The sequence below is a fragment of the Aedes albopictus genome, chromosome 2, assembly GCF_035046485.1.
Source record: "Aedes albopictus strain Foshan chromosome 2, AalbF5, whole genome shotgun sequence".
NCBI classification, from domain to species: Eukaryota; Metazoa; Arthropoda; class Insecta; order Diptera; family Culicidae; genus Aedes; species Aedes albopictus.
The window spans coordinates 163,097,075-163,110,077 of NC_085137.1; the positions used below are offsets into that span (position 1 = coordinate 163,097,075).

At 45.2% G+C, this 13,003-nt stretch overlaps 1 protein-coding gene across 1 annotated transcript; it reads left to right on the forward strand.

Moving 5' to 3' along the window:
- Window positions 1–243: 243 nt before the first annotated feature.
- On the forward strand, window positions 244–10,928 carry LOC109407268 (ionotropic receptor 21a-like). Its single transcript, XM_029858597.2, has 5 exons — window positions 244–1,319; window positions 1,381–1,542; window positions 9,210–9,451; window positions 9,511–9,844; window positions 9,905–10,928. The coding sequence occupies exons 1-5, from the start codon at window positions 244–246 to the stop codon at window positions 10,926–10,928; spliced, it is 2,838 nt and encodes a 945-aa protein (XP_029714457.1).
- The last annotated feature ends 2,075 nt before the right edge of the window (window positions 10,929–13,003 follow it).

Here is a 13,003-nt window from a genome sequence, read left to right on the forward strand (position 1 = left end):
CCCAAACACACAGCCCTGTCCCATAAAGCTTCCCAAGAATCATAACGGTTCATCCTTCGCGTGGACTGACCACCACACCAGGGTTCAAAAGGTGATTGCGTTTCATAAATTTCTAACACCCAAGCGCACCTGTTTCGAAGTAGCTAAGAGCTGAGCCTATAAAAGAAAGCACTGTTCCTTCCCACGGTTTTATTACAGTTGGTGGCGGTCGTTCGGTCAGCAGTGCTGAATGGAAAAAACGAAATGAAGAGTCTGGTTCTAATTAGTGTATTGTGCTTTCTGTGGTTGGAACTTCTGTCGGCCTGGCAAGGCATGGGTCCCAATGAGGACTCGCTTCACGAGGCCTTGATCGCGTACAAGTCGTACGATGTGGAGGCACGCCGGAATAGGTTCTACGAGTTGAGCAGCGAACAGTATATTTCCGGGGGCTTTGATTCGACGAATGATACTTGTGATGCTCGGGATGACCTCGCGAGGGTCAAACGCTACAATGATCCCACGTTTCGTGGCAATCCGAAAACGCGCGAACAAGTTTGGGCCAACAATTTCGCTCATGTTATCATGAAGGATCAACAGTCTATGTCTTTGGTGAAGCTTCTGATTCGTATTGTGAACAAATATCTGAGTGCTTGTATACCGATCATTCTGTTCGACGTGTACGTAGAACAAACAGAAACGTACGTTATGGAATCTCTGTTCAAGGAGTTCCCGACGACCTATATCTGTGGCAAGATAAGTTCAAACTATACTCTACAAAACCCCGAATTACTTGAACCATCAGCTGCAAAGTGCCGTAGCTATATCCTGTTCATATCGGACGCAATGATGACTCGAAAAGTGCTTGGACCTCAGCTGACTAATCACGTAATCGTCGTTCCTCGGTCCAGCCAGTGGAAACTACAAGACTTTCTATCATCCAAAGAATCCAGAGACATCTTGAATTTGCTAGTTATCGGAGAATCGTACTCAACGGAAAAGACAGTGAATAGTGAATCAGCGTATGTTTTGTACACGCACGAACTCTACATCGACGGATTGGGCTCGAACCGCCCCATAGTACTGACATCGTGGATCAACGGAAAGTTCTCCCGTCCGAATGTGGATCTGTTTCCGCCAAAAATCCGAAAGGGTTTCTCAGGGCATCGCTTCACGGTCTCTGCCGCTCATCAACCTCCGTTCGTGTTCAAGATCATGTCTACGGATGGAGTCGGAAACATTGCCATCCGTTGGGACGGGCTGGAGATTCGAGTGCTGAAGACGTTGGGAAACTATCTTAACTTCACGTTCGATATCAAGGAACCCTCCAAACCGTATCTTGGGTAATTGTTCGGAAGAAGCTCAAGTGAGAAGTGAATATTTACTAATCGTTGATTGATTTAGGTCAGGAGATGCCGTTACGGATGAAGTGGAACGAAAACAAGCCGACATTGGATTGGCAGGAGCATTCGTAACCATTGAACGGAATATCAAGACGGAAATGTCGGTAGCTCACTCAACGGATTGTGCGGCTTTTGTGACCCTCATGTCGTCGTCTTTGCCAAGGTAAGTTACATGGTTTTTATGCCGTCCAAAGAAAGCCAAGTTCAGTTCGTTATCACGTAAACGTCTAATACGCGGTTCGTGGCTGCCGCTCTCCATCCTCGGTCGCGCCCGATGCTCGCCAAGTCACGCTCCACCTGGTCCACCCATCGTGCTCTCTGCGCTCCACGCCTTCTTGTGAAAACCGGATCAGTTGCAAACACCAGTTTTGCAGGGTTGTTGTCCGGCATTCTTGCAACATGCCCTGCCCACCGTATCCTCCCGGCTTTGGCCACCTTCTGGATGCTGGGTTTGCCGTAAAGTGCAGCGAGCTCGTGGTTCATTCTTCTTCGCCACACACCGTTCTCCTGCACACCGCCGAAGATCGTCCTTAGCACGCGTCGCTGGAAAACTTCGAGTGCTTGCAGGTCCTCATCGAGCATGGTCCATGTCTCGTGCCCGTAGAGGATTACCGGTCTTATTAGCGTTTTGTACATGGTGCATTTGGTGCGTGGGTGAATCTTTTTCGACCGCAGCTTCTTCTGGAGCCCGTAGTAGGCCCGACTTCCGCTGATGATGCGCCTCCGAATTTCACGGCTCACGTTGTTGTCAGCCGTCAGTAAGGATCCGAAGCAGACGAATTCCTCCACCACCTCGAAAGTGTCCCCGTCTACCGTAACATTACTTCCCAGACGGATCCGGTCGTTTTCGGTTTCGCCTACCAGCATGTACTTTGTTTTGGAAGCATTCACCACCAGTTCGACCTTTGCTGCTTCGCGTTTCAGGCGGGTGAACAGCTCTGCCACCGTTCCAAATGTTCTTGCAATAATGTCCATGTCGTCCGCAAAACACACAAATTGACCGGATTTTGTGAAAATCGTTCCCCAGCTGTTGAGCCCGGTTCGTCGCATCTCACCTTCCAGGGCGATGTTGAAGAGTAAGCATGAGAGTCCATCACCTTGTCGCAGTCCCCGGCGAGATTCGAATGAACTGGATAGTTCACCCGAAACCCTTACGCAGTTTTGCACACCGTCCATCGTTGCTTTAATCAGTCTAGTCAGCTTCCCAGGAAAGCCGTTTCCGTCCATGATTCTCCATAGCTCTGCGCGGTCGATACTGTCGTATGCCGCTTTGAAGTCGATGAACAGGTGATGCGTTGGGACCTGGTATTCACGGCATTTCTGGAGGATTTGCCGTACGGTAAAGATCTGGTCCGTTGTCGACCGGTCGTCGGTGAAGCCGGCTTGATAACTTCCCACGAACTCATTCGTTTTAGGTGACAGACGACGGAAGATGATCTGAGATAGTACTTTGTAGGCAGCATTCAAAATGGTGATCGCTCGAAAGTTCTCACACATTAATTTGTCGCCTTTCTTGTGGATGGGACAGATTATCCCTTCCTTCCACTCCTCCCGTAGCTGTTCGGTTTTCCAGATCTTGACTACTAACTGGTGCAGACAGGTGGCCAACTTTTCCGGGCCCATCTTGATGAGTTCTGCTGCGATACCGTCCTTACCAGCCGCTTTGTTGTTTTTGAGCTGGTGGGTGGCATCCTTAACTTCCCTCAGCGTGGGAGTTGGTTCGTTTCCGTCCTCTGCTGCACCAGCATAGTCATTTCCTCCGCTGCCTTGGTCCTCCGTGCCTACATTATCTTCGCCATTCAGGTGCTCGTCGAAGTGCTGCTTCCACCTTTCGATCACCTCACGTTTGTCCGTCAGGAGGCTTCCGTCCTTATCCCTGCAGATTTCGGCTTGCGGCACGTAGCTTTTGCGGGATGCGTTGAGCTTCTGGTAGAACTTGCGTGTTTCCTGTGAACGGCACAGCTGTTCCATTTCCTCGCACTCCGCTTCTTCCAGGCGGCGCTTTTTCTCCCGGAAGAGACGGGTCTGCTGCTTCCGCTTCTGTCTGTATCGCTCCACATTCTGTCGGGTTCCATGCTGCAGCATTACCGCCCGCGCTGCATCCTTCTCCTCCAGAACCGCTCTGCACTCCTCGTCGAACCAATCGTTTCGTCGACTCCGTTCTACGTACCCGATAGTGCTCTCGGCTGCGTTGTTGATGGCTGCCTTCACCGTACTCCAGAAGTTCTCTAGAGGGGCCACATCGAGCACACCCTCGTCCGGCAACGCTGCCTCGAGGTTCTGCGCGTATGCGGTGGCGACATCCGGTTGCTTCAGTCGCTCTAGATCGTACCGGGGTGGCCGCCGGTAATGTACGTTGTTAATAACGGAGAGTTTTGGGCGCAGTTTATCCATCACCAGGTAGTGATCAGAGTCGATATTAGCGCCACGATAGGTCCTGACGTCGATAATGTCGGAGAAGTGCCGTCCATCAATCAGAACGTGGTCGATTTGCGATTCCGTTTGTTGTGGTGATCTCCATGTGTAACGATACGGGAGGCTATGCTGGAAGAAGGTGCTACGAATGGCCATGTTCTTGGAGGTGGCGAAATCGATGAGGCGTAGGCCATTTTCGTGCGTCAGCTGGTGGGCGCTGAACTTTCCAATCGTCGGTCTGAATTCCCCCTCCTGGCCTACCTGAGCGTTTAGATCCCCTATGATGATCTTGACGTCGTGGCTTGGGCAGCGGTCGTACTCGCGTTCGAGCTGCGCGTAAAATGCGTCCTTGTCATCATCAGTACTTCCGGAGTGTGGGCTGTGCACGTTTATTATGCTGAAGTTGAAGAATCGGCCCTTGATCCTCAACCTGCACATTCTTTCGTCGATCGGCCACCAATCGATCACGCGCCTCTGCATGTCGCCCATCACTATAAAAGCTGTTCCCAGCTCACGTGTGCTGCCGCAACTCTGGTAGATGGTATGATTACCTCTAAACGTTCGCACCATAGATCCTGTCCAACACACCTCCTGCAGCGCTACGATTCCGAACCCGCGGTCCTTCAGTATATCGGCGAGTATGCGGGTGCTCCCGATGAAGTTGAGAGATCTGCAATTCCACGTACCGAGCTTCCAATCACAAGTCCCTTTTCGTCGCTGTGGTCGTCGCCATTGGTCTCGGTTCGCATTCTTCTCTTGTTGATTTTCCGGTGCTAGGCTCGCAGGCCTGACACCAACCCACTAACCCAGGGAGCTGGGCTTACCTTCCCGGAAGCTACGGGTTCTGCATTGGCATTTCCTCTAACTACAGTGCTAAAAAGCGAGGCTTGAGCGCCAGTCTTCGCCGGGGTGGTGTTTTTAATGGGCGCCCAGGAGATAATATTTTACCTGAGCTTCCACCCCCAAGGTCTTACCTACATATTTAAAAAAAAAATCAAATAAAAAAAATCATGCAGCATTTTATGTGTTATGTTTAGGCCTGATTCGACTTTTTGTCTTTTGGCCTTTGAATGTTTTGGTTTTCTATACTTTTGACTTAAGCCGTTTGGCACACAGACATATTTCATTTTGTTTAATTTGTAGTTGCCCATTAGCCTGGTACACGGTTTATATGGGAAAATATAAAAAATGAAAAAACTCTAACTCCTGTATACTTTTTGAGTTCCATTTTGGTCCCATATCAACTGTGCAAAATTTTAGATCGATCGAAGAAACTATATTTTAGCGCCCGCCATTCTTAGTTTTTCATACGATTTACTATGGGGAAAATTTACTTCTTCAAAGAAAAATCGCTTGAGGTTACCCATTGATCCCTAAAAATAAGTCGTTGAATGATTGCTGCAGATAACTTCACGAGGAATCAGACCTCCGAAGACCGCAAAGCGATGCGACATTCGTGGAAAAAGTTATTAAGTACCCGATCGATAAAATGACGAGATTTTATTATTTATTGTTATTCCTTACGTGTTAAACAGCGTTGGCATGCCATTCGGGTTTCAGTCAATAACTTTTTCCACATGCCTTAGATCGCTTTGCGGTCTTCAGAGGGTTTGTTCCTCGTAAAATTTCCAACAGAAATCACTCATCGATATATTTTTAGGGGTCAAGGGGCAACCAGTGGCGATTTTTCTTTGAAAAAATGATTTTCCCCATAGTAAATCGTATGAAAACTTAAAACGGCTGGCGCTAAAATATAGTTTCTCCAGTCGAGCTGAAATTTTGCACAGTTGATATGGAGCTAAAATGGAACTCAAAAAGTGAACAGGAGTAAAATGTCTTTTTGTGTCTCACGCTATTGTCCATATTTGACTATTGTTTTTAAAGCAGATTTTCTGTATAGAGTGTATGCTCTTCTTATATCGGTGCTAACATTTCAAAATGGCGAAACTGCTTGCCGAAACCAAACCTTTATCTCTCCATTGCATTGTACAACCACTACTTGACGGAGGAAATACAGTTCTTTCCGATAGTGGTTGTTGATGTCCTGGGAAAGATGAAATACGATCTACAGCTATGGGAGAAGATATTGTTTTAAAGATCAGTTACGTCCTTTGAAAATGTTGCTGCTGATATGCATGTGAATACTATCGCTATGACTGACAGTAATATGAACATCTATTGACATGTGGAATCACAATATAATATACTTTTAATTGAATTTGTTACACCAGTGTTATGTTTGCTTTCTATAGGCCCTAAGAACTTCTACCGTTTATTGACGTAATGACAAATTTTGATAGAAAATGCACTCCACCGATATTTATATGGATGCATACTACCAAATTTCAATATTATTCATGATAATTTTTGTTATTGATGCCTTTAATCCATGATTCTGTTATGAAATGTGGTGTTATTCTATAGAAAACTGGATTTTTGGAGGTTAGGCCCTTTAAAAGGGCGTAACTCAAAATTTCGCCGAACGATGATTTTAAAAATTTGTCCAGAGGTGTAAGATAGATGAATAACGAGAATGGCGTTTCAGGTTTTGATGGTATATTTTATAATAACGGTAAATGGAGCACCGTGCCGCCGTCTAGATTCGTTGGCCCGACGAAGGTGCAGCGTCGGAAGGCGTCGTTGGAAAACTCGTAAACCGACTGCTCCCAGGCGATTGTAAACAACGACACGATCTTACTCCAGTTCGGGGGGTGGTGGAAGGTTCGGTGGGAGGTTCTAGACGGTCTACCAGGGATTTTTCCCGGGACGTGAGAATAGGCGATCGCGCTGGCTGTGGCAGCCTTTTCCCAGTCAAACCGCTCGCGAATCCTTGCTACCACGTGGTGACGGGTGATGCGCGCGAGTCCGAACAACCAAATCCGATGACCATGCTCTCTGGGTATACTCTTAGTGGCCCGCAGCCACGAGGCAAAGAATATATCCAGGGGATCGCCGCCGCCTGATCTCTAGCACGGATGATACCGAGTAGGTGCTATTGTTCGTATGCTTGCAGTTGTGGTGTTCGCATGCACATCGCGAGACCGCAAACGTGGGTCTCTTTTCTCCATACCCAACGGATCGTGGTCACGACTGGTGACTGCGAAAGTCAAAAATAGTTAGTACCAAGATTCGTAGCCCATACCAATCACACCATTTACCTCACGTTTAACCAATATTTTTCTCCCTATTGTAGCAGCACTCGATCTTCTCACGATTTTTTTCTGCCTATAGTAATTACTTTTGTTAACAATTGGAAAATTATAACTTTTAATTAATTCTTACTTTTTCCTAACGTTTTCACCTGCTCACTCACGATTTTTATTAGGATATTAAGGACAAGGTATTTGGAGTACATAGCAAAAAATTTCTAGAGCACCGTTTTTTAGAACCGTTGAACAGATTTGGATGAAAATGCATCACGCTAATTTTTCAGTGGTTGTCAACAGCGTGATGCATTTTAATCCAAATCCGTTCAACGGTTCTAAAAAACGGTGCTCTAGAAATTTTAAGCAATGTACTCCAAATACCTTGTCCTTAAAACTTTTACTTTAATTCTGAAAATAGCTTTAAATACTTTATATTAATTTTGAGTTCATTTCTTATTTTTGCTATTATATATTACTTTGCTTAACTTTTTATCAGCTTCACGAAATATTCACTTTTTAATCTAACTTGTTCGGCGGTCTGAACGGGAAAGACCAAATGAAATTTCTTTCCAAGTCAAGACCCCTAACTTTTCTTATTTTCCTTTGTTTCCGGTTTCATTTTCTTGATCTAAAAATTCACATTAAAATTTTCTTTCTTGGTGTCCCATTTAACTATTACCAACAACTGCCCATCACCATTATCAAATTCTTAGGGGCTGTCCATAAACCACGTGGTCATTTTTTTGGGACTTTTCAACAACCCCCCCCCCCCCCCCCCGCGTGGTCATTAGTCCATACAATTTTTTTTTCGTCCATTCAAAATGGTCATTGGCCGAACCCATCCCCCCCCCCCTCATGACCACGTGGTTTATGAACAGCCCCTTAGTCATATTTCTCCTTCATATTAATTCGAGCACTTTCACCTTTGCTGCCTATCTCACAGGCGCAAGTTCACACTTATATGTAGGGATGTCAATGAAACGGTAATTCACCCGTTTCAAACTCTATAATATGTTGATTTTACACTTATTAATCCTAAACAATTACAATCAAAACCAAGAGGACTTAACTTGACGGCATCCATGTTTTTCGTCACGGTTTTCTATTTCTGCTTACCAGTTGTGCACGCCATGTTTATGTTTGGATTGTGATTTGAATGCACAATTTTGCAAGTGGGGTAAAAATGTGGTTTTGTAGTAAATACAACACCTGTATCAACATGTAGATGACCACACCAGCATAATTTAAGCAAAGTTTTACAAATTGATTTTTCTATGAAAAAATACATTTTTGTTTTAGCTTAAGTTGTTTGGTAAGTATGATGATTCTGGAAAGGGCGCTCGGTTTTTCGATTTTCAATAGCAAATTTCACAATAAATGATTTGAGTACTGAGAAAAGAATATTTCCTTATTGTTATCGAATCGCTTGGTTGTGTTTTCACAATGAGTTTATCGAGGCTGAGTGTAATATATAAATTCCAAAATGTTGCGATTAAAGTCATCTTTAGTGGAGACGGCAGCCTCTGAGACAGAGTGTGCTGGAAAATATAACAACAAATGTCAAATAACTTTTATTCAAGCAAGCAAATGGTTTTCAAATCGATTTCGGTGCAGTTGATTTTGATTCAGTCTTGAAACAGCTCTTTAATACGCTCTTGCAAACCTTCACTAGGATGGGCCAACTAGCAAAATTCTACTCTTCGGGAGGTTTTGATAGAAGCAATGCGGATAATATTGCCGTGACTAGGGTTTTATCAGCCTTGGTTTATAACAGCCATCTAATCTTTCATAAAACTGAAAATGTTACTTGGGTGATCTCAATGGGATCTGAATTACGCATTACCAAGCCTTTTCCGTGCCAAGTCTGCAAGTTATACTCCCGAAATTTGTCTAGGATCATTCACAGGTATTTAAAACATCTCATCCGTCGTTGATTGGTCTTTATAAAAAGTCTGGTATTCTCCGACGAAGGGCTACTCAAGAGGTCTAAAGGTCAGTATGTTGAATAGGACACGTGACAATATTTTGTATGGAAAATTTGGTGGTGTAATCCTGGTCATACTCTAGTTTTCCCATAGATTGGACATATGAGGTCATCATGTGAAAAAATGCGGAACTACCATTGCAAAATTTAGCTTTTTTTACCCTTTCTATTTTTGGGAATGTGGTAATCTGAAGTAAAGCAGACTTCATTCTAAGTTTGATGAATAAATGTTAATACACTCTAAACATTCTTACATAAGTTGATCCTCTTTTCCTTCTTCCTCAGATACCGTGCCATCCTTGGTCCGTTCCAGTGGCCCGTGTGGTTGGCGCTGACCCTGGTCTACCTGTTGGCCATCTTCCCGTTGGCTTTCTCGGACAAAATGAGCCTCCGGCATCTGATCGGCAACTGGACCGAAATCGAGAACATGTTCTGGTACGTGTTCGGCACGTTCACCAACAGTTTGACCTTCACCGGGGAGAACTCCTGGAGCAATACGAAGAAAACCTCGACCCGGATGTTGATCGGTGAGTTTGGATTCTGAACTGCGTGGGATGTTGACTTTCTGAACTTTGATTTATTCAAGGAATCTACTGGGTGTTCACGATCATCATAACCTCGTGCTACACGGGTTCGATCATTGCGTTCGTAACGATGCCAGTGGTTCCGGATACAATCGATTCGGTGGATCAGCTGCAAAGTGGCTTCTTCCGTTTCGTAACGCTCGATCGTGGAGGTTGGGAACGGTGGTTTTTAAATTCCAGCGATTCGTCGACGGAAAAGTTGATCCAGCGGTTGAAGTTCGTTTCCAACATTGACGAAGGCATCAGGAACGTAACGGAAGCTTTTCTGATTTCGTACGCCTTCATCGGGTCTAAAGCCGAACTGGACTATTTGGTGCAGTCGAACTTCTCCGATGAGTAAGACCGGCGTTAGATCGTCGCTGAAGTCTGAATTTAAACAAGAATTTTCTATTCCAGATCGGCCAACAAACGTTATACACTGCATGTAAGCAAGCAATGCTTCTCGTTGTTTGGTGTTTCCTACATTTTTCAAATGAACTCAGTGTATCGGGACAAGTTCAACAACGCCATATTATACATGCAGGAAGCTGGAATACTTAGAAAACTGTTCAAAGATGTTTCCTGGGACATGCAAAAAACCAAAGATGGACGTTTTCGTCAGGCTTCGGTAGGGAAGACTCTCAAGGTTCCAACCGCGGGTGAAAAGGGCTTAACACTGGGTGACACTGAAGGTATGTTCTTGCTGATGGGTGTTGGATATCTGATAGGATTGGCTGTGCTCATTTCCGAATGGGTCGGAGGTTGTACCAACAAGTGTAGGGAAATTATAAAAGCCAGGAAGGAGCGTTTCCTTAGCCCTGGTAGTTCGGTTCCCCATTCTAACATGTCATCCGCCAATCAAAACTCACCGAGAAAGAGGCGAAGGCCCTCGGGAAAGGAATACAGCCTGATGGATACGGCTGAGAGTGCTTCGACAAATCCACTGACGCCAAGACCCGAATTTGGCAGTATTGGATCGGATGGTAGCGATGGAGGTCTCCATAAAAGAAGTTTGTCCGAAAGTATCCACAATGTCAGTCCGAATACGTTGAAGGAGTTGTACGACGGTCCGAACCGTAGACATTCCACCATCGTTTACATGGATGGCAAGATGATGTCTGAGGATGAAGCGCGGCTCTACGCTGCCACCAATAAGAGCAAACACAAGCATCATTCCAGCTTGAGTTCAGTAGTTGAGCATGAAGTGACCCGGCTATTCAAATACCTGGACGACCACAAATCAACTCAAGAGGATCTACGGGAACCGGGGGATAAACGTCATCATCATCATCACCACCATCATCGTCGGCAGCCCTCCATGAACCAATCTATTGAAGTAGAGGCTGAGGTGAACCATGGGCTGCCGGAGTATGAAGCAGTACCCAAGCCTGTTCGTGCCCCTAGCCTGGAGGCTCCTTTCGGGGAGAAGTTGTTACATTGAAACACGCAAAAATGATGTTACTGAATATTGCATACAGACACATTCTCTAAAGCACTTATAATATCAGGCAAATGAAAATCAATGTTTTATTAGATGAGTTTTCGAGTAACGAAAAGCCGAATTTGTTTAGTTTTTCCTAGCAAGGAATTGATACATTCAACACAATTGACTAAAAAATTCTCATACGAATATGGAACATCAATTTGAAGATACAATCCAAGAGGTCTTCTTCTTCTTCTTCTTCTTGGCGTAACGTCCTCATTGGGACAAAGCCTGCATCTCAGCTTAGTGTTCTATGAGCACTTCCACAGTTATTAACTGAGAGCTTCCTCTGCCAATGACCATTTTGCATGCGTATATCGTGTGGCAGGCACGAAGATACTTTATGCCCAAGGAAGTCAAGGAAATTTCCTTTACGAAAAGATCCTGGACCGACCGGGAATCGAACCTGTCACCCTCAGCATGGTCATGCTGAATACCCGTGCGTTTACCGCCTTGGCTATATGGGCCCTCAAGAGGTGTTAGATTCATATATTAATCTTTCTTTTTGACTAGTGAATACGTTAGTTTTACAGTGGTTTTCGACTGGTAGATTCTGTTACTCGGAGTTTTCGGCTATTCAGTCTTATGATTTCAAACGGTAGTTTGTTAACTGCCCGACGTTTCGGCTGTTCTTGGCAGCCTTCTTATAGGGGAAATTAGATCTATCGTTTACGTTTGTGAACATATATCGTGTGTTGGCTTGTCGTACATTTTTAGCGTGAATAGTTGTGGGTGGTTTTAGTTTGCTACTAATTTTCTACGTTTTCACCACTGATCACGGATACTGTTTAACGGACACTGAGTTAAACAGTGTCCGTGATCAGTGGTGAAAACGTAGAAAATTAGTAGCAAACTAAAACCACCCACAACTATTCACGCTAAAAATGTACGACAAGCCAACACACGATATATGTTCACAAACGTAAACGATAGATCTAATTTCCCCTAGAAGAAGGCTGCCAAGAACAGCCGAAACGTCGGGCAGTTAACAAACTACCGTTTGAAATCATAAGACTGAATAGCCGAAAACTCCGAGTAACAGAATACGTTAGTTATTTTTATTTCAGGATGAAGGACCTCAATATCGATGTCTAACACATAGGTTCCCAAACTTTCAGGTGCGCGACCCTCTTTGGCCAGCAGACCTACCTTTCGCGACCCACCATAGAAATTCTCTCATTTGATGTCTGTTATAGTAAAAATTTTCGACTGTCCCTCGCGACCCCCTGGATGAAGGCCGGCGACCCTGGGGGTCGAGACCCACAGTTTGGGAAACCATGGACCACTTAGATAAATTAGGTGTTCTAAATACTTTAGTTTGATGTCAACTGTCAACGTGGAAAAAAGCTTGAACTTCGATTTACCTATATGCTCAAATTTCAAATGTGTTCTGGAAACTACAGTGGCGCTAACGTCAATTATGCGAATATGGGCAGTTTGGAGATCACGAAGCTCTCGTGGGTACTATACACAAACTCCTGGACTAGGTACATATTTACCCGTCGTCTATATAGCCGCCATTTTTTCGTACGATATCCGTCCCCCACACAGAAACTACCCGACAAAGCAGTTGCTGGGCTGCGTCACAGTGTTTCAGGATCACCTGCATTACCTGTACTGTGATTTGTCAGCTACGACTCTTCTGAAGGCCGGGTATCTTGGACCTCTCGTTGTGTGCTTGCTGTTCGCGTATTTCCTGGAACAAATCAAATACGTGGGTGGACTCGTACAGTCTTGCGCCTCATAGCCTTTTGCAACCGCATCGCCCAAACAACTTGCTCCTGTCAGGGCCTTTGCAGTTCCATGACTTGTGTTTTGGTTCCAAACACCTGGAAACCTCCGGTGGCTCGTGCTAGTTTAACGGACTTGCTAACATCCGCCACAGGTAGCTGTACCCAGGCTACCTGTGTCGTTGCCGGGTCCTTTCGTAGCTGAACGGCTGCAGTGGCCTCCTGCACCTCGCACTGTTGCCACAGTGCGGTTACGAGCTGTTCCATGTTAGTGATCTCATTAAGGTTCTTCATCTTCAGAAT